Below are 24,477 nucleotides of genomic sequence, written 5' to 3'. Positions count from 1 at the left end.
AAATAAAAATCCAAGAACTGAGAACTAGTAATATTAAGGAATACTGAAAGCCAGTATCAAAAGAACGTCAGTAGCTGAAGTAAATAACGAAGTAGCCTTATTTATAAAGATTATGTTCTAATCTTTTTACGTTTAAGTTTTCACCCCACCCTACCTAACAGGCTACTAGGCTTCCTCTTTGGGCTGGACCAGCTTGTTTCCCTGTTTTTGCAGTGGTCAGACTTGCTCTCACCTGGTTTCTTACTGAGATTTACATCTCACACCCTCTGTGTTAAGGAACATGTTTCAAAATGACCAAGCAGAGGCTGCACTGATTGATTTGACTTTGCATGTTTTCAATTGAGCCAAGTAGAACTCGTTTCAACTTTAGGTAAGCCAGAGTTATGAACCATGTTGATATGGGTTGTCTAGCTTAGAATTGTTTTGAAGGACATGAATTCTCCCATCATAGATGGTGTGCAGAAGCAAAAAACATCAATTTCCTTCAGTCACTGATATGACTGGATTGTTTCCCAATGGCTGATGTTTGAAGTGGAGATAGCAACAAAGTTGGAGAAATTCACTAATTCTTTTATGTGATGTGCCCTGCACGTGTGAAATCAGACCACCATCCAACAATAAGCCTGGGCAGAGGCAGTTGGGGATGACAAAATGCTGGTTTTCCATTGGTTCAAGAGCAGATGGGTAGCACTTTAACTGAGCTATAAAGGTCCCAGTGCTATTGCTTCTGACAGAGAAGGCATTTTCTGCTGTCAAACTACAAGGACATTTTTTCTACTATCATAGCATCCCTGACCATATAATTATATCAGACCAAAGAAGCCCAAAGATGATTTGATGGTATACCAAAATTGCCAGGGGAAAAGGGACACCAAGAATCCTATATATTTTATGTATAGATGAGGTTGAGAGTCAGTTTGATATAGTGTAAGTCACCAGCCTAGAAACCAGGAAACTGTGAGTTCTAGTCCTGCCTTAGGCACAAAGCTAGCTGGATGACTCTGGGCCAGTCTTTCTCTCTCAGCCCTAGGAAGGAGACAATGGCAAACCACTTTTGAAAATGCTACCAAGATTTCTTGGCAAATCCAGGCAGTCAAGATTGACTTGAAGGAACCGCCCAGAGTTGTTTCAACGAGATGGGCGGTGACAAATTTGATATATAAATAAATAAAATAAATAAATAAATAAACAAACAAAAAAAAAAAGAGGATAGGTTGCACAACTGGAAATTGTATTGTTATTGAAACAACCCTTGGGAAGTTTTAGGTGAACCTGTAATTATCTCAGCACCTAAAATGATTTGAAATATACTCTTTTCTAGGAGTATTTTTACCCATTTTTTGCTGAGGTTTTTTTTTTTTTAATGGAAACAACTACAATTGCAATGTTCTAAGTCACTATGTTTTTTGAAGAAAATTACTCTTTTAAGAATTGTTGTGAGCCCCCCAGAGTCATTGGGGCATACAGTTCATTTAACTGCCCACTCAATATGTGGCTCACATGTCTGAATATGCACACATATTTTTAACATGGGCTTAAGAAAGAGGAGGAACCTGAGAAAAGAGAAAACTACCTTTACACTACTGGCAGAGTTTACAAATCATGCTAAGCTAAGCTTCATGTGGTTTTTCCAGACAGACTAAAAAGTGCCAGGAATTGCAAGTAGGGCCTACATGCTCCATCACATAGCAGAACCCCCTTGATCTGTGCTATACATATATGTCATCTTTTCCCTTTTTATATTATAGCAATATGTGTTTCTTTTCAGGCTGTGTTCGCTAATAAAGGAAGATACTTGAACAATTATTCCCTCCCCCCCGCCCCCAATCTATGCTCCACAGCAAGATGAGGTAGTAGATACTAAGCTTAGATGATAAGCATAACGGCAGACAAATCCCAACCCTGTTAACAAAATATAACCTTCAGATCATGCAAATACAAATGGGTTAAGTTTTTCTATAAGTTTACTAGAACTATCTGGTCATTTATACAGGATACCAAATTAGACAAGACCTATGGTTTGATGCAGCAGAAATTCCATTTATGTTCTAATACAAATGTGTCCTTCAAATATACTGGATACAACTAGCAGTGGCCATCGTTGCTGCGAACTGCAGTCCAACACTCCTTTTCCAGTACAGCTGCTATGCAGAAGATGACTTTCTTTTTGAGCACCAGATATATAGGAACCTCTTTTGGAAGCTACAAAGCAAACCTAAAGAAGTACATTTTGTAATGACAGCTTCATTATAGTAATGTACACTACCAGTAGTTTCTGCAAATGAGAGCTGCTGAATGCCCAGTAGCTATCGCCCGTCCTACAAAGACTCAAAAAAATAAAAAATAAAAAATTAACAGGTAGATTTGTTGTATTATATATCCATGTTTATCCCATTAGCTTTTTCCTCCTTGGAATTCATTAACATATTTTCAAAGAAACATGTTTTTGCATATATAGAGATTGGTTATTATATATGACCAATATAAACAAATGACTTACAAAGTATAACCTTACCTTAACTGATCAATTGGGGGAAAGGGTGTCTGTTATTGTTGACTGATCACTAAATCAGAAATTACACAATCCACAGCGATTTCATTATGCAAATCACAACATAATGGAAAATTTCTCTGTTTTACTATATTTGTGAATATTTGGTGATAAACTAAGGGATTTTTATATGCTACTATCCTATGTTAACTGCTGGCTAACTTAAACATTTCAAAATACTTGACTTCCCTATTTTATAACGTGAATTGAAATAACTGTTTTCAAATGCTATGTTAAATAGCTTAATACACCTTCATAGGGCAGAAATGTAAACTTCTAAGAATTCAACAATAAGTTACTGAGTCATTGAGAATGTTTTGGTACTGTTTACAAGACCCATTACTAATGCTGTTCTGTACTTACATTTAAAATTTTATTCTCTGTATGCAGAATGTAGGTTAAGGAGAAGATTTTTAAGATTATAATCAGGCAATAACTAAGGTCTCTAGTATATCTAATCATTCCACATCCCGATACAGTAGCAACCTACTTTGGTTGGTTGTCATGGATTTCATCATGGTCTTCATAGAGCACTGGATCTCCTCTTGCCGTGTCAAAGAAAAAAAAAAGCCTGATCCTAAAGATTAAATTTCAGGAATTTTCTTCAGTGCATGTATGTTTGTGTTTGTGTATGTGCATTTGAAAACTGTACTGTGGGCCAAAATTTACTTGAAAATGGACGAAGTTCTTAAACTATCAAGAAAGATACTCTAATTGTGCAATGAATTGGCAAATCTATGAAGTGCATTTGTTGTACATGTGCAGTGACAAGATAGGCTTCTTGTAAAAATTAAAAAATTAAGAGTGACATAATATTGGTTGCATGTTAAGAAAATAAGAAACCAACAATTACCACAAGGGGTGAGAACACAGCAAGAGAAACTTGTTTGTGCAAACACTGAAATTATGTACAGACCATGAGAACAAAATTGTGGTTCATTAACGGTAGCAAATAATTACAAGAAAATAGAATCTTAGAAACAATTATCTATTTTTTTTACTTGCTGCTTGGTAGAATTATGTTTTGAACAGATCAACAACCTATATTTTGTTCTATTTATATTCTATATATCTATACTATACAAGATGTCTTTGATATAAAATTATTTTTGTGTAGAATAGATTGTACATTGTATTTATTGTTCATTATCTCAAAAAAGGACCAGCAGCATTTCTTCATTTTGGATAAAAACAAGCAATTCATATACATCCTACATTTATAAGAACTCATTGCAAAATAGGAAGGAGAACAGGAAAACTACTAAGAGGTTCATAGAGAGTTATTTAAATCAACAGCTGATACAATTACTGTGCGTAGATTGAATCTTAATAGAGCAGACCCACTGAAATTATGGAGTTTAAATTAATAATAATGAAATCAACTCCTTCACAAATTAATAGATCTAGGCTACTGACTAGGTATGGATCCCACCTAATGATTTTAGATGTATACTGGGATGAAAAAGAGCATCTAAGCATCTTCACTTAGATGATTTCTCAACCTTTTTATCACTGAAAATCAAATGCACTTTGATAATGCTCCTTTTTCCTTATTACAGATGTTATTGGAGGTATTTGACAAATATACAATTATTCTCATTTAATTAATCCAATGATAAATCTAAAAAAAATTAATATAGGAAAAATGAGCTATTTCTGTGAGGAGGGAAAAGACTCCAGAGGAATACTGTTATTGCTTCCAGTGAAAATAGAAACAAGGAATAGTCACCTCTAATAACATAGAAACTTGTGGCACTGTGAAAAGCATTATATATATTAATCAACTGAGGTAATCTTGGTATTGCATATTTCAAAAGACTCATATCAATTTTAATTCTAGATCTATGATTGTCTTTTGCTGAAAAAACTCAGATTAAAAATATACTACAAGTCATAATGCAGTATGTACTTTAAACTTGCTGTGGTGGCTCCACTTTACAGAAATAAAGTTCTTTGGTTAGCATGGATACCACACAAGGAACCTGCTTCTTCCTGGAGAAGCGTGGGTCATCAGACTGAGACTCATAGTTTCTTGCTACTTTGTAATTAACTAGGGTCAGAATCTGCAGGATCTCCAAATCTTTGCCATGCTCATTCAGCACTGAGCAAAGAGACTGCACAAACCAGGAGCCTTTCCCTGGATTCCTCCAGGAGTAATAACCTAGAAGTAAGAACAAGGGAAATGTCCTTTAATGATAGAATTAATATGTCCTTTAAGACAGAAAGGGTGAAATACAAAATTTAACACACAAATTTATATTGTAAATTTAGCAATCCAATCCAACAATCCAAATGACAGAAACATTGATTCCAATCATTTATTGTAGTAAGGAATCAAGTGTCTTTCAAGCATCTGGACTATGAAGGAGTCCTTGTTTAGAGACCACAATTAGGACTGATCACTCAGTTGTTAACTGATCACTAAATGAAACCGCGACTATGCTTATGATTTTACTTCAGCTTCCCTTTGCTTTACAGACCTGCAAAAGCCATAAATGTGAAGTACTAACTTTGGTTGCAAAGTTACTTTTTCATCACCTTTGTAACTGTGAATGGTTGCTGTATGAGGCAGCTGCTAAACAAGACTACCTGTATTAGGGCCTATATATCTGTGAAACCACCTTTCCCTGCTTAGATCTAGTGGGGTTGGCATGCTCCATATCCTACTGAACACATATCATATTCAGATCCATGGCTTCTCTGTGGCCACCCCTGCTCTTTGGAACAGTATTTCCCCGAAGTCCACTTAGCTCTGACCTATCTTAAAACTGTATTTACAGTAGGCCCTGGGGCAGAGTATCTTATGACTCCTTACTGATATTGATATTGGACATTTCAACCCCTTGATATTTATGGTGTTTTCTTCCCCGATGTTGTAGTTGTATTGTGTTTGTTATTGGTTTTCATTATCTTTTGCTCTGTTCTGAAGTTTTAAAGATATTGTACATTGCCTTGCATCACTTTGGTGACTGAGGCAGCTTATACATTGTTTAAACAAATCAATAAAGACCAAACAAAATACAATGACTATTGCAACGTGCTCTACATGGGGCTGCCCTTCAAGAGCATTCAGAAGCTCCAGCTGGTACAGAGTGCAGTTGCCCAGGTTGTAAATAGTGTCGGCTACTCAGCACATGTAACACCACTGCTTCGGGAGCTGCATTGGTTGCTGGTGTGTTTCTGGGTACAATTCAAGGTGCTGGTTGTCACCTTTAAAACCCTTCATGGCTTGGGACTGGATTACCTTAGGGACCGTCTTTTCCCAGTTGTTTCTACCTGTCCAATCCAGTCCAGCAGGATAAGCATGCTCCGGGTCCCATCAGCCAAGGAATGTCAGCTGGCGGGGACCAGGAGACATGCCTTTTCTGCTGTGGCGCCTGCCCTCTGGGACAACCTCCATCCTGAGATTAGGATGGCCCTGACCCTTTTGGCTTTTCGGAAGGCCTTGACGATCTGGCTTTAAGCCCACACCTGGGGCCCCAAGTGTGCGAAGGGCCCTATTTCATGGTTGTGCTAACACCTATAGTTTTTTAAAGATCTCTTGGCTGTATTTATATTTTTTATATTGTTTTACTTGTTTGATTGTTTTTATTATTGTTAGCTGCCCAGAGTCACTGGTCTGAGATGGGCAGCTATATAAATTGAATGAATGAATGAATGAATGAATGAATGAATGAATGAATGAATGAATGAATGAATGAAAACTGATATCCTCTGTATATGTAATAAAGCCTTACTGGATTGTGTGAAATAAAATGACCCTGAGATAGATATCACATAGAAAAGGAATTTAAGAATTTTTAATAAGCTATAACTTTTTCTAAAATTATAAAGAATGGGGAAGTTAGGATATGAAAAGTATTTTGAGAGACACATTGTTTTTCTTGTATAATAAATGTCACAGTTTCTAGTTTCATGACAAACAAAGTATTTTCACACACAGAGTAATTAACTTGTGGAATAAATTGTTAAAATATGATACTCTGATGACCATTTTTACAACTAGCCTGAAAGGAAATTAGTGTTATGGAAAATAATTCAATTAATGGTTATGAGCCATGTTAACCAAGAACAGAATTTCCACTGCTGTATGAGATGGCTCTTTAAGAATATGTTTCTAAGCTCATCAAGGACCCTTGCCTGGCCACTGACGCAGTCATTCTATCAAAAATGGCAATACTTCATTTATTTTTTTATTAGTCTATTTGGCAGGGACGTACAGTCCTATGGAAAGGTGCTTTGTGCCAGCTTGCATGAGGTTGCTGTACCTGCCAGCAGCTTGGTAAAGAAACTCTGCCTTTTCCTGGGCTTGCACAGTAACTCCCGGATCCCAGAAAAAAAGGGGGCATTAAGAAATTTGCAACAGGGGGTAAGCACTTTTCACTGCCCTATCCCCACCTCTTTCACTCAAATTTGTATTTCCCTGGGACCACGTGGCTACCACACGAGTCTAGCAACAGGCATTTGCCTTTACAGAGCTGCTGACAGCTACATCGAATGTGCCCAGGATGGACCTGAATAGCTGGACATTGCTACTATGCAGCATTCATGGATGGCCTGTGATTGACCCAAATTTTTAAATTAGCACCTGGAAGAGAGACTGCTTAGACAAGCTAGCTATTCCTACTTACTTAGTTACAAGGTAACAAACTTTCCTCTAGCCCCAATTAGATAATCATTTCCCATTTTTGCCTTAGCAAGCACCCAATACCTGCTAGATGCTAAGTTCTCACTAATACGTAACCTTTCCTTGCTAAAATTCATTGTAAAGAAAATATGGTCCCTGTAAAATAGCCCCTTTTCAAACATTCAGTTTTCAAATGCCTACATTTTCTGTCATCCTTTATACCTAACTCATCTTATGTCAAATTGTTACTTTTTTCTCCCCAACTGTACCTGGCACGGTGGAATATGCATACAAAAAATCTGCTTCTACTGGAATCTTGTATCTTGGACTAGCATCCATTTCCAGGGTGTCTATTGAAGAACCTGAATCTGTCTGAATCCCATCATCAAATTCAGAACCCCGACATGCCTGAAACCATAGTATTAAACAGTATTATGCATAAATGACACACAGTAAATAAGAATCACAACATTTTATGATAGTTCTCTAACAGATGCATGTCATGACTGAAATAACACTTACACTTTGTAAATTAAATAGGGTACATTAATGATTTCTACCAGGATAAGCACTGAAGTGACATAATGTACATTAATGACTTATACCACTGATAAACACTGAGGAGCTCCATCAAAAACATTTAAGTCTGAGGGCTCCAGCATAAAAGTTTCAGCTGAATTTCATTTATTAGACTATGACGAAAGTAGCTGTAGCTAGTGGGCATATCATTTATTATTCATAAAGTATCCAAAATTATCCTGACACCTAGTTTTGGGAGATATACTTGCCCCTGGGTTATCCAAAATAGATAATAACCAAGAGAAAGCCTTGCTTCTTAGTCACAGAGGTCAACAATGAGAGAAGAAAGTCTGGACAGATAAGGCATGGCAACTGTGCTTCAGATACGAAGCTTCCTTATTCAAATCCAAATTACTGGCCTAATTTATTATTCATTATTTACACTCCTGGATCTCCCACATCATATATGCCAACAAAATTAGCCTCAGCCCAGCTATGCTTAGTATCCCTTCCCCACACTACGGCATAAAACATTACAGAACAAAGTACAGATTTGCATCCCAGAAAAGGTAAGAAGAGAACAATCAAGTACTTTCTGCAATTTGTATGAGCAGCACGAAAAAGGAACAATTCAGACTTTTCAAGGAATGATGGATTAAGACAGCTCAGATTTTCTCCAAAGCACACGAATGTATTTATACAGTATTTTACTAGAAAATGTCTGTGACTTCGGGGCTCTTCTTACTTGCAGTTTTGGTGGTATTTTAGAATATATCAGAGTCCGATACGTCAAGCTATTTCAGACTCAGGCTATGTCTGGCTTTGTTTTGTTTTGACAAACATTCTATCCTTTGAGAACTAATAAACATCAAACGCTTCTTACCTGAATAAAAAACAATTTGGGTTTTCCAATGAGGCTTTGGCATTTGTCTCCTCTGAAAAGACTTGTTAAATCCTTGATTGCCATGTATGCATCTGTGCCATAGATACGGCCCTCATCTCCATGGCTTAATAATATGCAGGAAAAACAAGCAGCATCGCTGTGGTCTTCATTGGCAGCTACAAATCAACCACAACGTCCATCGTTCAATGAACATTTCATTCAGCTTTTCTTAGCAACAACCACTAAATATGAAATTTTTCCAGCTAGGTCTTTCATCTTCCTGCTGATTTCAGCTTATGGTTTATAAAGTGCTGGTTTTAATTTACGGAGTCTCTTTTGATTTATAAACCCCTCTGAGATTCTGTGTATGAAAAGCAGCACTTAGTTGTAACAATAATCTTAAAACATTACAAATTATGAAATAGGTATACAATTTCATGATCCTAAAGCTCCAGAGAAAGACGTTAATATGTGACTTACAGTATTACCCTTTCCCCAGCCTGTGCCCTTGTGTTGAGGCTACAGTTCCTGGAATTCCCAGCCATCTGGTTATGCATTTTTTAGTAGTTATCCCAATGTATCTGCCCGGCATTAACTTGGAAAAAGTTGTCCAAATAACTAGACCTGGAGATAGTTAAGAAGCCACGTTAAAAAAATCAGTACCTTCACTGAGTATTTCCTTCATCTTCTTACAGCTGAGATCATTATAGATGGAAACATCAAATCCAATGTCACGGAAACATTTCTGCAAGTCACCAGCATCTTTGTCAGTACCATTTCGTATACCCATTCCTGACCCAAAACAAGGAATGTCAAAACTGACTATATGAAAGAATATGCATTTATCTGTGTCTTAAGAGAAGCAGCTTTAAAACCTAAAGTTATGAATAGTTTCCACACAATAGTTTGTCTAATACTTGTTGAAGCCCAAATTATGCTATTTTCACTTTTCTATAATGCCTTGAAAGGGAGTGAGCCAGCAACTGCAATTGTGCATGCACGGTAATTGTGACTGAACATGGATTTATTTAAAATACTTAAATAAGCCTTTCTTTAAGATGCAGTGAAACAAACAGATGAACAAAACCTCCCATAAAAAATAGCAGCAAACTAAGAAATGTATTAATCAAAACATAAAATCTCCTCCAAGCTATTAGGTGTTTAGAACAAATTTTCAAAACCAAAGCCTTTTCTAAACAAAAAGGTTTTAATTATGGCTACCATACTAGATTACAAAAATCGATCTGATTGTTAGATTGCAGCAGAAAAGATGTACAGCTATTAATGCAATCTATCTACATGAAAAACATCTGCATGAAACTGTTGGGTGAGATCATTCGGCACCATGGGATGAGGTACCATCAGTATGCTGATGATACTCAACTATATAGCTCCATCCCAGGTGACCTAAGTGATGCTGTGGCTACCCTTTCGCGGTGCCTGGAGGCTGTAGGGAACTGGATGGGGGACAACAGGCTTCAACTGAACCCTGGTAAGACGGAGTGGTTGTGGGTATGGTGAGCCTCAAGATCTAGGAGTTTATCATCTTTGGTTCTTGATGGGGTTGCACTGCCCCAGACAGACCCAGTGCATAATCTGGGAGTCCTCCTAGACTCATGACTCCTGCTCGAAGAGCAGGTGGCAGTCCTGGCTAGGAGGGCCTTTGTGCAACTTCATGTTGTGCGTCAGTTACGCCCCTTCCTGGATTGGGAGGCCCTCCACACGGTCACTCATGCCCTGGTCACCTCCTGGTTGGATTACTGCAATGTGCTCTACATGGGGCAAACCTTGAAGAGTATCCGGAAGCTACAGCTGGCACAAAATGCAGCGGTGCGTACAGTTCTGAATGCTCCCAGGGCCCATATAACATCTCTGTTACATGAGCTGCATTGGTTGCCAGTTTGCTTCCAGGTCCAGTTCAAGGTGTTATCACTTTTAAAGCCCTTCATGGCACAGGACCAGGTTATCTGAGGAGCCGTCTTGCCTGTTATATCAGCCCACCCCACTTGGTCTGGCAGAAGGGGCATGTTGCAGACCCTACCAGTCAAAGAATTTCAACTGGTGGGGTCTAGGAAGAGGGCCTTTTCTGCTGTGGCCCCCGCTCTGTGGAAGAACTTATCAACTGAGATGCGGTGAAATCTTGGCTGTGCCAGATGGCCTTGGGGCCGGATGGGGGCTCGCACCATTGGTATTGGCTCGTGGGGTAATTGATTCTACTCCTCCCCTGAATGTTTTCAGTCTTTTTATGTATATGGTCTTTTTATATAGTTCAACTTAAAAATATAAATATCCACATTAATTTAGTTAACTGTTTTGGGGTTTTATTTTAATTGTGAGCTGCCCAGAGGTCACCTGGGCAGATGGGCAGCATATAAATTTAATAATTCTATCCATCCCTCCTTTTGTATATCGATAGCCCTATTTAACACCCTGATGGAATCCCAATAATAATTCTGAAGTCCGCAAGGATAAACAGGATGAATTACAGTTAAATCTTGGCTTTACAGACTCCTAGTTGGTAAACTTTGGATTTAACAGGTAATTTGAATTTAGACTGCTTTGCCAAACAAAAGACAGAATGTGTTGTTTAGGGAATCTCAATGTTTATATACAGTATTTTACGTATACAGTGGTATCTCGGGTTACGAACACCTCTGTTAACGAATTTTTCGGGTTACGACCAGCTCTGGCCGCAAAAATTTACCTCGATTTGCGAACTCCGCCTCAGGGTATGAGCAGGATACGTGGCCATTTTCCCTCCCGTGACACGGTCCGCAGCCATTTTTCCGCCCCGACACGTGGTCCGCGGCCATTTTCCGCCCCTGACACGTGGTCCGCGGCCATTTTCCGCCCCTGACATGTGGTCCGCGGCAATTTTTCCACCCCTGACACGTGGTCCGCGGCCATTTTCCGCCCCTGACACATGGTCCACAGCCATTTTTCCGCCCCTGACATGTGGTCCGCGGCCATTTTCTGCCCCTGACATGTGGTCGTAGGGAGGGGGACTCTCCCTCCAAAGAATAGCCGCCTCCCTGTCCTCCACGCCAGAACAGATTAACGGTAATTACATTGAACCTTATGGGGAAATTTCCTTCGGGTTGCGACCAATTCGGGGTGTGACCAGAGTCACGGAACGAATTAAATTCGTAACCCGAGGTTCCACCGTATTTAGATTTAACAGACATTTGGCTTTAATAGACACAACTTCCCCCAAACAAGTCTGTAAAGGTGAAGTTTTACTGTATTTTTTCATTGAAAACAAAACAATACTTCAGTACAGGTAGTCCTCGGTTAACAACCACTTGTTCAGCAACTGTTTGAAGTTATGACAGCACTGAACAAGTGATGATTATTACTGATCCTCGAAGTTCTGACCGTCCAAAACTCCAATGGTCATGTGATTGTGATATGGATGCTTGGCAACAGGCTCACACTTATAATGGCTGCAGCATCCTGCAGTCATGTGATTGCCTTTTGTGACCTTCCCTGCCAGGTTCCTACAAGCAAAGTCAATGTTGCTCCTGTAAGTTGCTTCCACTCCCGCCACTTTTTCTCCTGATGACCCTGGCTATGGAGTACAAGATCCCCAGCATCTTGTACTCTGCAGCGTGTGCCTGCCCGTAGCACCCCTGCCCACATTCCGTGGTGCATGCCTGCCTGCCTGGCCAATGCTTGTGTAGTGCTGCACCACCAACATGAACACCCTCCTGCGCCCAGCAGCAGCCACACCCAGCCCAGCCGAGCCCAGCAGCCACTTACCTGCTTGCTGGCCTGGTTGCAAGCCACCCAGGATTTGCGACTTCCTGCCAGTTTCCCCATTGACTTTGCTTCTTGGAAGTCCTTGCCAACAACCCGCAATCCTTGGTTAACAACAGCAACGGGGACTGCTAAGTGATGCGGTCAAGTGACATCATACTTTACTACTGGGTCGCTTAGCAACAGAAATTCCGGTCCCAATTACCACTGTTAAGTGAGGACTACCTGTAGATTATTTTAATCGATGACAGGTTCATACTGAAACAAATCCTTTGATATTAGGACATTGTGATATATCACTTATTAAAAGTATTTCACACATTTTTTTTAAAAAGAGTTATCACACAGGAATTATATTAATGCGCTGACAGAAGAACAAAGATGTACCTGTCTCTTTTGCGAAGTTCTTATTGTTTATAATAATGCATTTACCAAGTTTCTTATAGGCTATATTATATTGGAATGTAGGGGTAATAATTCGATATTGGTTACTGGAAGAACCCTCTGGTTGACCTTCCCATTCATTCTTCTTTTTTCTGTAGAAATACAACTAAATGTTATTGTGAAAACAATGTGATCTCCAAACAATCCAATAATTACACATCTGTATAGTGAAACTAAAAATACATATAATTAAAAATGGTTTGAAAATCTATCTATCTATCTATCTATCTATCTATCTATCTATCTATCTATCTATCTATCTATCTATCTTGTGAATGCATTACTTCCAATATATCTAATTTTCTGTGCTATTTAATCTACTTTCTTAATAGTTGTAGTGCACTGTACAAAGGAACATAAAAGACACTGGGTGCTCAGGGCCACATCTATCAATATTGATTCTGTCAATGCTGAATTAATTTATCACTGATACATTTAATCACACTAGTCAGTTCACAAAGTAGTTTTCTGAAACCAAACCAATTAATGGTTTGTATGTTCAAAAAATAAGCCTGGATATAGTTCTATTTGAAGTCCATGTTTTAATAAACATGGTAATAGTATCTCCAAATGGCATGGTTAAATGAATGAGGTACACTGCACATGGAACATGCTGCTTATTTCAGACATATATTCTAAAATTTCAATGAGCACAAATTCCACACCAATATCTATTTCTCTTAGAATGCTGTGTTCAAGACAATTGTTAGATAACATATAATGCTAAAACATGGTTTATTTTAAACACAGCTTGTTACATTAAGCTGTGGCTACCTTCCAACATTACTCTCATCATGGGTTACAAACCACAGTAGCTGGGTTAAGCCAACTAACTATGCCCAAACCAAAAAAATCTTATTACAGTTCTTCTGAACAATCGTTTCTGTACAATCAGTTGCAGATGATGTCAAAAAGGTCTTCCCCATAAATTTCAATAGAAACTGATACAGAATGAAGCTTTCAAGCTCTTTCATTACTAATGAGCAATTACTATACAGACAGATGGTGGATCTACAGAAATCCCCTCTCCTCATATATATAGAATTGTGTCTCATGTCAGCTTTTCTCCTGGAGGTGCACAACTGAACACTCATAGTATGATTTAGCTCACACTCATATGTTTTTTATTGGCTGATTACAAATATAATACTGAAAAACAGTATTTTTTTTTTAAATAGAGTTGGTCAGGTTTCAAGTACTATTTCCAGTACTGAGCATCAGAGTTTAAGGATTTAAAGAAGTATGTACAGATTCAGAGAAGAACAGGCAATGAATATGATCAGGAAACTGGAAAGTAAGTTCTACATGACTGTATGCTTACGTTTATTGTCCCCTACTAGTTGAATTCCCGGAGCCCACTGATGACTTCTATATATTTTAGCTGTTAATGAATAGAAATGTTCATCACACATATAAGTTTCTGTTACGATTTGTTACCTTTGAAGGTTTATACTTGCTCAGTGCTGAATGCAGTCATTGGAATGATGTACTTCTTATCCCTTTACTTTTAATTCAACTATAATATTTAACCTTATTTTAGTCCTTTTATTTTAAGAACTGAATATGTGCACTCTTGATAGTGTTGGTCTCATCACCATAATAAAATGAATGAGTGTAGGACACGGAACAATGGAATTATGTTACATGAAGGTATATTCCAATTGAGTGTTAGGAAAAAAACCCAGTAACAACAATTCAACAGTTTTAACCAATTATCAAGACAGGTGATAGATTTTCATTCACTGGGTTTAAGCAGAGGCTAGACAGGTACTTATCAAGGATATTTTCATTTCCATTCCTTAATGTCCTAAATGGCCCTTTCAAACTCTAGGATTCTAGGATAAACTAAATTATACTCTCGTTAGTTTCTTGTCAAAGGACACCCACTAGCACAAACAGGACCCCATCCAATAAGCAGACTTCAATCCAGTCTGGTATTTGTTCAGATTAATCAATATTTTTCATCTTGGGAATATTTGAAGCTGAACAGTACTTTCCAGAAAAAGGAAATACTTTCATTTAACAGGGTTGTTAAGATCTCAGGTACTAGTCCTTGAAGATCTATACTGTGAAACCTGTTATCTTATTTTCTTGTCCTATTTTAGGATGCCAGTATGTTTAGAACCATGCAGGTTCAGACTCTGATTACTGGAAACTACACAGATTTTATGAGAAACGCTTGGCAGGACATTAAGGAAGCAAATCTGCAGTCTACACACTGGGTTTTGGAATTTCCTACATTTATCTGTCAAAGCAAGTGATTTACCGCATCAGTAATAATTGAGATGGATCATTGATTTAATGAGATTTTTTTATTTGTGGTCAGCTCAGTTACTTAAGACAGAAAGGAAGATACAGTATCTTTCGGCAATGAATAAGCCTATTCTCTACAAACAAAAATACAAATGCAAGTTTAAGGAATGATAAATCTTCTATGGATTATTCCTGTTGCTGATTACAGTGAACTACTGTTTCCTTCTTAAACATGACCAGTTTATACTGCTTGTCTGCAATTACAATCAAAATTACAGCTTGCTACAATTTGCTACTATATGGAGTAAGTTTTATCTACTTATCTACTTTAGAGCCTTTCTGATTATGAATGCACACAAATCTAACATCAGACATATCCTGACTATTTCTCTATTTTACAGGTTAATTTCTTTAATTCATCTAACAAATGTATTATTCTATACCATGCCATTTTATTGTCAATCCATTGTCATTTCCCCCCACAAATTTTAATTTCCTTAATATCTAACATTAGGTAGTTAAAGTCATCTGCTCTCCCCCAGAGTGGATAGGAAAGAGAAAGAACAAACAGTACCTTGGTTCTTCATCAAGTGGTACACTACTCTGCATCTGAAAAATATGTCCACCTTATGCTGAGGAATACTTATAATCTTCTCTAATAATGCGAGCATCTCACCATGCCCACACTACACTAGAAAATGAAACAAACTACAGTGTGTTCACAGATTCAACAATTTGTCTGTGTCAGCAACAGGTCACGCTGGACTTTTCCATAAGGCTATTGAAATGGCCATTACTATGGCGTAGCATGTAGCTGAGGTCATGTAGGCCTCTTCTGCTCCTGCTGACAGGCAGAAAATATGTATTTGCATCAATGTTCTTTTATTATTGCACTGCTGTTATAGTGCAGAAAGGGAGAAAGTATACAAAAGCCATGTGCACCACCCTGCTTATTCAAGAAGCAAGCTGTTAAATCCAACATCCAACTTTGAATATTCACCCTCACAATTCAAAGGAAAAAAAAGTCTTTCCAGTACATTTAAAGCAGTATGATGTAGTTACTTGTGAATTCATCTGTTTATTAATTATTTATGTCCTTGGTTCCACATGAAAATGTTACACTCATTACATTTTTTCCTGACACTTTTGCAGCTGTTTGTTTTCAAACCTCAGCTGAAAAACAATTAAAGAAATTAAATTCAACACAGACATGAGCCTGAGGTAAAAAGAGACTGATACAATCAAGTGTATAGAAAGTAAATATTACAGCAAAATGATATTGTAATGTAAATATCACAGGGCACAACAGCTTACATCTTCCTTTCCCACAACAGAACACCATACTGAAGCAACAGCCACAACTTGATTTATTAAAAACAGTAAAGCCAACATAAAATGTGAAGAACAATAAGCTCATAAAACTAGATGAACATTAATGAAGGTGAAATAATTTAATTTTTGAATATCTATTTTCTTTAGTTAATGTTTAATTTTTGGATGCTTTTACTATATATGAACCTTTTACTGATAAATCCAAATAAACAAACAAATGCTTGGTCCATAAGGTGTAACAGACATAAATATTGGGATGTATTTATAAAACTTTAAAAAAGAGTCTGTTCTGGCCAACTTCTATGCCAAGTATTTATCATCTGAAAACAGATGTTTTGTCTATGTTGAGACAAACTGCTTCACTTGTTCATTTGTTGTACTTTCAAATACAGACCATTTTATATGCAAGTTAAAATGGAAATAATAGGAAATATGGTATAACCTTTCCACCCCCTTTTCTAATTTTTTTTTGAGAAAAACAAAAATAAGAGCTGGGGGGAGAAGGGGACAACCCCCTCCCTCAAAACCTTTTATTCCCCTAATTTTTCTTATTTCTTTTTTCTGATATTCTAACTCATCAAATAGGATTTTTGAATAGAACGAGTACCCAATAGAGTTACGCATAAGCCCTTTATCTATTTCAAAATAGTAAAAACAGTGGACATACATATGTATGATACAGGAAAATAAACACGGAGAACTGACACATGGAAATTTGAGGGATCCATGAACTGCCCTAAAACTACTTGAACATTTATTTATAATATCCCTTTACCACATTTCATCAGTTCAGATTCTAGAAAAATATATATAATCACTGAATGATGCACTTGACAGCAATAAAATACTTTGATATCATTTTTATATCTTTATAAAACTATATGAAGATTTTTGCAAAAAATTATATTGGCCTGCCACCTAGTGGGCATAAAATACAGTTTTTTCCTTTTAATTTTTTTAAATCAGTGGCCTTATTGATACTTCTCTCAGTAAAAAAAGAAAAGAAAGAAAAGAAAAAAAGGGAATCAACCTTAAGACTAATAGCATGGCTGGCTGGGGAATTCTGGGAGTTAGTCTACACATCTTAAAGTTCCCAAGGTTGAGAAACACTGGACTAGACATTCAAATGTTTTTTTTTTTAACTTAGGAAGGAATAGTCTATTAAGAAAAAATAAGGTAAGGATTAGTTTTACAATCTATGCTGAAGTAAGATTTTAACAATAATGTTTTGGGTAGTGATCTGAAAGGGGAAAGGTAATTTGGAGAGCACATGATTGTATGCACACTGAACTTGTCAGCAGTTCCTTCAAAAAGCTTTTCCTGGCCTCATGTGCAATCCCACAAAAAGGCAGCTTTGATTCAAGGAGATGTAGACAGATACAACATGCATGACTACAAAAGCTTCTAATCACCTTTCCCATCCCTGCGCAACCTTCCCTTCCCTACAGAAAGGTTTTCTCCCTGCTTTTGTGAAATGGTTCAGATGGAAGGAATCAGCACAGCCTTCTAATTGCATTTTGTCTCACTTGCATACAGGTCTCTCGCTTGAGACATTCTTATCAGAAACAGACAACACAATCTACTTCTGTTTTCTTCATTTCCCTCATCTCTTATTTTGCTAAGCCACATTCTGGCAATGAAAACAAAAAGGGTAGAACACCCCATACGTGGGACAAAATGCTCTCTATTTATTAGGAACAGAATGCCTGTGCATGCTTGTTAATACTAAACAGTGTTTCTCTTCTCCAACGTAAGTGATTGCTTCTCTTGCTTTTGCAGGTATACACGTGAAATGAATTTATCTGCCTTAAAGTTACAGTTTATTGATCACTGTTTGTATGTTCGTGTGAAAATATAAACTATTTCCAAAAGTAAATGTAGAAGCAGATATTCTCCCAAGATTAATTTAAATAAATTGCCAACACCACACAACTTGGTAGGTCTATAAACGATATTTAATTGAAACAATAGGCAGTAATCACAGAACAAAATAGTTAAAAAGAAAAAAAAAGCACAATCACTTAAACCAGCCATTCACCCTCCAACAGTGACTGCTACTTCCATAATTTCTAGGCCATGCTGGCTGGGAACTGCAACCCCCAAACATGTTGATGTGGCAGTTATCAGATTGGGAAAGCTGTATTTTTTTTTCTGTTTAGATAAAAAGTTCTCTCTCAAGCCAAAAGTGAGAAAGAGCACTATAGATCATGCCTCTTTTAAAACTTAGGATATTTTACAACTTTTTTACAACTTGAAGAGAGGCAGGATCTGTAGTGCTCTTTCTCACTTTCTCTGGCACTTTGCTCTCTGGATTTGATCCATGAAGCTGTGAAGCACTACAATGCTTAAAAACTGGGTATGGCTGTTTTGAGGTCCTCCTGAGGTCTTCTGGGCATCATGCATGTATCCGCTTTGTTTTACTGGCTATCCAGAATCTTCTGTCAATGCACATATACACTCTGAAGACCTCAAGAAGGCCTTTAAGCAGCTACCTGTCGCCTTTGACTGCCTGCTTTGAAGAAAAGATCCATATTGCTCAAATGATTTGCACAGGCCTAGTAAACAGAGAGGCAGTTTGGTGTAGTGGTTACGGCACTAGACTAGAAACTGGGAGACTGTGAGTTCTAGTCCTGCCTTAGGCATGAAGCCAGCTGGGTGACCTTGGGCCAGTTACTCTCTCTCAACCCTAGGAAGCAGGCAATGGCAAACTACTTCTAAAATCTTGCCAAGAAAACTGCAGGGGCTTGTCCAGGCAGTCGCCAGGAGTCATCACTGACACGAAGGCATCCCCCCCCCCGAAAAGTAAACATCTCTGCAGTACAAGAATAGAAAAAAAGCTCTCTACCTAGGTCTGGTTCTATATACTGAATATAGGCACAGATATTGTGGAATGAGGAGAATTTGAAACCTTTATTCAGGGGCTTTTAAACTTTTTCAGGCTGCAGAACAGAAAATTGCTGGAACTCATGATCAGGATTCAAAGAGGGGATAGAAAATTGGGTGCGCTCATTTTCTTTGCCCTTAGGTTCTCACAAAGCCCCTCAAATCCTCGTGAAACCCTAGTGTGAAAATCCTGCTCTATTCCACTACCAGGTAGTCCTCAACGTATGAGCATTCGTTTAGCGACCATTTGAAGTTATGATGGCGCTGAAAAAAACGACTTACGACCATTTCTGACAGTCATGTGATCATGATTTGGGTGCTTGGCAACCGTCATGCATTTATGACGGTTGCAGCATCCTGAGGTCATGTAATCGCCATTTGCGACCTTCTCAGCAGGCTTACGACAAGCAAAGTCAATGGGGAAGCCAGCAGGGAAGGTCATGTGATGTCTCGCTTAATGACCACAGCAAAAAAAGTTGTAAAATCAGGTGCAGTCATGTGATGCCTCACTTAAAGACCACAATGCTTAATGACAAATTTTCCAGTCCCTATTGTAGTCATAAGTCGAGGATTACCTCTCTACTACTTTAAGCCCATATTAAAGACTAGGACTTTGACTATTTTGTAATAAATATAACAAAAAGACTAAAATAAAAAAGATTCATGTTATGCATGCCTAAAAAGTAAATCCATTTTATTCAAAAACTTCTTTAAGAATTTATATACTGCCTTTCAGAACAAAAAGTTCTTCCAGGATGGCTAATAGTTGGTACCATAAAGGGCTGTTAGAAAGCATCATAAAACCAATATCTAAACACTTTAAAGAACAACATAAAATAATTTTTCATCCTTATTAATAAAATTTTCAAAATAGAAATTCAGTGACAATTAAAAATCCAGTGTATTTTCCTTAAATGTCTGAGATGAGTGGCCATATAAATCATATAAATGAATGAATGAAATACTTGGTGATGGTAATAAACATTTCTCTCTAAGCATGGATTTTCATGGAGTCCACAAAAATCAAATTCAAACTATTTTGAATTTCAAATGTTTTATTTCAAGGTCGAAACGGGCTGCTTTATCGCTAAAATGTTTCATGCTAAAAGCAGCTGTTTGAAAAAAGTGGGATTTTGAATTTGAAACTTGCACATGTGTAACTTTAATTTTTATGGACTGCTGCTGAAGGACTGCAATGTGGGTTACACACAGCGCAACCAATGGTAGCCCAACAGCCTCGTTTGAAATGCAAAATGTGATCAGGAAGTGCTATTCATTTATCTCCAAAAACTTATTGATTAGCTGCCTGACACACCTATGGAATGCTGAACCTGTGTTTGTTGCTAACCTTTTCTTCAGCCAAGCACGACTTTTTCTATCAGAAATAACAGCCTAATAGTAGGCTACTATTATGAACATATAATTGTAGTGTGTAAATTAACTCTAAACTATAAAAACTCTTCAAAGTAGGTAATTATTTAGACCCCAAAATCATATGGATACAATTTGAGATGTTTTCACAAATGATACACTGCTGTATATATTCCCAACTGTCTGCTTTAATTTGCAAAAAAGAAGTATTCAGAAAAATTTGAAAGTTATTATTCTGTCAACAGATCAAAAGATTCACAAACCTTTATATGTCATAGAATAATTTGTTCACATGTAATCTACAGATGAACTGTGATCCCAACTTTTCATACATCTATTTTAGAGAAACTAAGATTTCTTATTTAAAAAAGCATTTTCTTACTTTCCAAAGATTGATAATCGATCAGTTCTTGAAGGTTTTGCATCCACTGTATCACCATAGTCTTTTTTAATGTCTACATCCATCTGTGGCAACACAGGAAAAGATATCTTCTGCCACCTATTTAGATGAACAACAGACCATACAATCAATACTCTTAAAATTAATATTATTTTGGATAACATGATACAATTCTTTTTTTAAAAATTAATTTAAGGGTTAGACATTTGCATTCAAATTTAGGTTGAGATATGCTTTACAAAACTATTCAAATCCAGTTTCTCTGTTCCTTATTTATTACTTAACACCAATGGAAAGAAGAAAACCACACACATGTATAGAAACTACATTTGCTCAAAGTAAATTCCACTGAATTATATACGTCTTAATTCCAAACAAGCTGCTGTGATCCCAGGAAAAGATACAGCTGCTTTAAGGTCTGTATCTGTGCCCTCGTGAGCTTTGAAACACTCTGAAGCACTGCACAGCCCTTGTAAAGTTTAGCAATCTTTTCAGAATGTTATAGAAAATATAAGCAATTAAAAATCAGCTTACAAATGGATGTCCATTCTAAAAAATAATAGTATCCTTTTTCTGAACCAACTTCTTATATATTTTTCTCAATTTGGTAAACTTTTCACACTTTGTTAAATATCTAAAAATCACATTAATACTGAAACTTGCAAGACACAAGCTGGTTTAAATATTAATTATTTAACTCAGTGTTTTTCAAACTTGGAACATTAAGATGCGTGGACTTCAACTCCCAGAGTTGCCAAGTTTGAAAAACACTGAGTTAACTGAATAAAAGTCAGACTACTAAAGAACTGTCAGTCCCTGTATTCATAACGGACAGTGTTGGGGAGGGGAAATCTTGAATACACAAATGTGAGTTACAAGAATTTGAGAATTTCTTTCCCAATTTCCATCTCAAGTCAAATTGTCCCATTTGAGTTTTTATAAATCAGCTGGAAGAAATTACAGAGATTTAATTACTATTGTACTTAAGTTAGATTGCTACCTAGCTTTATGTCCTGGACATTTATATCTATATATCTTATATTGTTCTAAGCTCAGTTAAAGATTTATGGGAAGCAAAGAACAGTGCAATTTCTTCCATATGTCCTAACAGGTATCTTCAATTTGCAGGAGTACTATTCAAAAATTATGAACTTAGATCCTAAGTGGATCTAGGTTTATATTTTTTGAACAGTACTCCCACAAATTGAAGATATTTGTAATATATAGTAATATATATGTTCAAAAGTAAAATGAAATGAGTAAGTATACTCAATAATCCTAGCTAATATGTGGGATAGCTATTATAGGTTATAGGTATGCAAAAATGTCCCAAGGCTACTTCAACATTACTGTAAATGAAGCAGTCCTTCACTTTATTTATGTTCGGGATATAGCTAGGGAAAACTTTTGTATTAAGGAGAGTATATACCATGTGCCTGATGACATGCACTATGATCTACAAAAATAATACAATAATATATTGACTGTACCAAAGAAAAAGTAACCTAACCCAGTTGTTATTTACTCTACAATATTTACTCTGCACAGTGAAGGCTACAGATGCTGATACTGAATCTAATCCCAAGCTCTTCAGAGATCCAGTGCATAAGAAGAGTTTGTAAGTGCTGAAGCATAGATATATACCCTTTGCAGACTCTAGGGCATACAGAAACAGCATGGGGATTAGGAGATAGCATTGGGTTAACTGTACTGAATATACCTGAATAATTCCAATCATACCTTCATATGAGACAAAAAGTCTACTAGACCAGGGATGGCCCATGACTACACATGTTTGGAGTTATTCAGCCTCTATAGCTACTATGAACAGAAGAGGTATATCATGTCTGAAGAGCTTGCTTGCTTCCTCCCTTCCTCCCAGTATCTTTGTCAACTTGGAAAGAAGCAACACCCTGAAAGCGTCTGAATTATCCCAATGTCTCCTGCAGCAGCCTCTTATTTCTTAATGGGACAGTTGCAAAGTACTAAAGCAGCAAGCAGTTCTCCCTGATCCTTGTCTTATGTATTGCCCTACAGCTGCTAAATAAAAAGTAGCATGTTTTGGATTCTGCCACCAGGTGGCTCTGACTGGAAGGAGACACAACAAGGGAACAGCTGCCTGGCCCCACCACAGGCTTGTGAAAGAGCAACCACCAGAAGGTTTCTTTCTCTTTCTCTGTCAGAAAGAAATACAGAAGACCTTTGTAACTAAGAAGAAGTACCTATACTTTTTTCCCCCACTTCTGCCTGCCCAGTTGTTTTTCTTTCATATTAAACTGTAACCTTGAGAACCACTCCTGGATTTTCTTGTGACTGATCTTTGTCAGTTTTTCATCTGAAGAATGCTTCAGTTAATAAGATGGGGGGGGAATGATATAACAGGTCCCTTTTTCTAGCAAGCACAGAGTTTTGTGTCCACCAGTTGGAGAGGAGCAAGAAGCTATGATTGTGCAACACACTAAACCACAAAGTAGCTGGCCTCATGTTAACTTAATCTCTTGCCATGAACTCAGAGTATGAAGATCAGGGTTTCTCCACCGTGGCAACTTTCAGATGGGTGGACTTCAAGTCCCAGAATTCCCTAGCCAGCAAGGGAAAAACCACTAAGGTTGAGAAACACTGATGTAGATATTGTACTCTATGATTCTATCACCTAGTGCAACTCTAATCAGCTGAGTTGAGGGAACCATGGATAAGCTTGCCACGTCAATAAACCATAAAAGCTGCTTGAAGAGCTGGTCCCAAGCACCTTAGCACGCAAAACTGAAATACAAACTAACTGCACTTTTCCCCACTATTTTCTTAGCTCCATGTCTAACAGAAATTTCCCAAGTCGGCTATCTGTGGCATGGAAAAGGAACACGATGCAGCGGCGGTACTTTCTGGAATGGAGATTTGATGCCGACCGAAGAGGACTAGCTGCGTGAAACTAATCAGACAGGTAGAACTCCAACAGGTACTACTTTTACCATTAGTTTTTAAAAGCAAAAATTGCAACCCTCGGAACGAATAAGTACAAGGAGGTTGGGAGGGGAAAAAAAAGGCTGCAGCTCAGTCACGCTTCCCGAGCGGTGCCAAAATGTTAGCAGCGAATTAAAGCACAACGTGGAGAGCTTAAGCACAAAGCTTTGAAAAGGGCCCGCCGTCTGCCCTGGAGTTTCCGAGGCACCAACGGGGTGGGGATGAAGCCTTGGGAAAAACTGAGTTTCTCGCTCCCGAACCAAGCAATACTTGCCTGCCTGCAGCCCACGACGAACAGGCGCCCCTTCCCAGTCCTCTTGCTGCGGCTGCTTTCTGCAATGTAACGTCGAACCTAGAAGCGAAACCAAAAGCTCTTAAGAACTTCTGTCCCCGCAGCGACCCAGGAAGTTGCCGCGGAGAGAACTTGAACTCACCGATCCGCCCCGGGCAGCATCTGCGAGCAGCGCCGCCTTTGGGCCGAGCGCGCGTTTGGTTTT

The 24,477-nt window shown here is 37.8% G+C and overlaps 2 protein-coding genes across 4 annotated transcripts in view; one reads left to right on the top strand and one right to left on the bottom strand.

Moving 5' to 3' along the window:
* The window catches only part of NRAP (nebulin related anchoring protein), a 114,193-nt gene that overhangs the window by 20,598 nt on the left and 69,118 nt on the right, over positions 1–24,477 (top strand). For 2 of the 3 annotated variants that reach the window (XM_088131989.1, XM_088131986.1), the window contains exon 2: positions 23,826–23,960. The gene's annotated coding sequence lies outside the window, so the exon portion shown is untranslated. Of the gene's footprint in view, positions 1–23,825; positions 23,976–24,477 lie in introns of all 3 variants that reach the window. The other variant, XM_088131988.1, reaches the window with a different exon arrangement.
* CASP7 (caspase 7) lies at positions 1,947–24,477 on the bottom strand. The gene is made up of 8 exons (XM_088131993.1): positions 24,415–24,477; positions 24,255–24,332; positions 21,002–21,118; positions 12,724–12,872; positions 9,244–9,372; positions 8,581–8,756; positions 7,448–7,586; positions 1,947–4,712 (listed from the first exon to the last, which is right to left on the bottom strand). Exons 1-8 carry the CDS (start codon positions 24,432–24,434, stop codon positions 4,462–4,464), a joined length of 1,059 nt encoding a protein of 352 aa, XP_087988119.1. The 5' UTR covers positions 24,435–24,477; the 3' UTR covers positions 1,947–4,461.

The sequence above is a fragment of the Python bivittatus genome, unplaced genomic scaffold, assembly GCF_059951505.1.
Source record: "Python bivittatus isolate LINGU-HERP-01145 unplaced genomic scaffold, Pbiv_v1 ctg000980_np1212, whole genome shotgun sequence".
Classification (NCBI taxonomy): domain Eukaryota; kingdom Metazoa; phylum Chordata; class Lepidosauria; order Squamata; family Pythonidae; genus Python; species Python bivittatus.
This window is presented reverse-complemented; position numbering and strand designations above follow the sequence as displayed.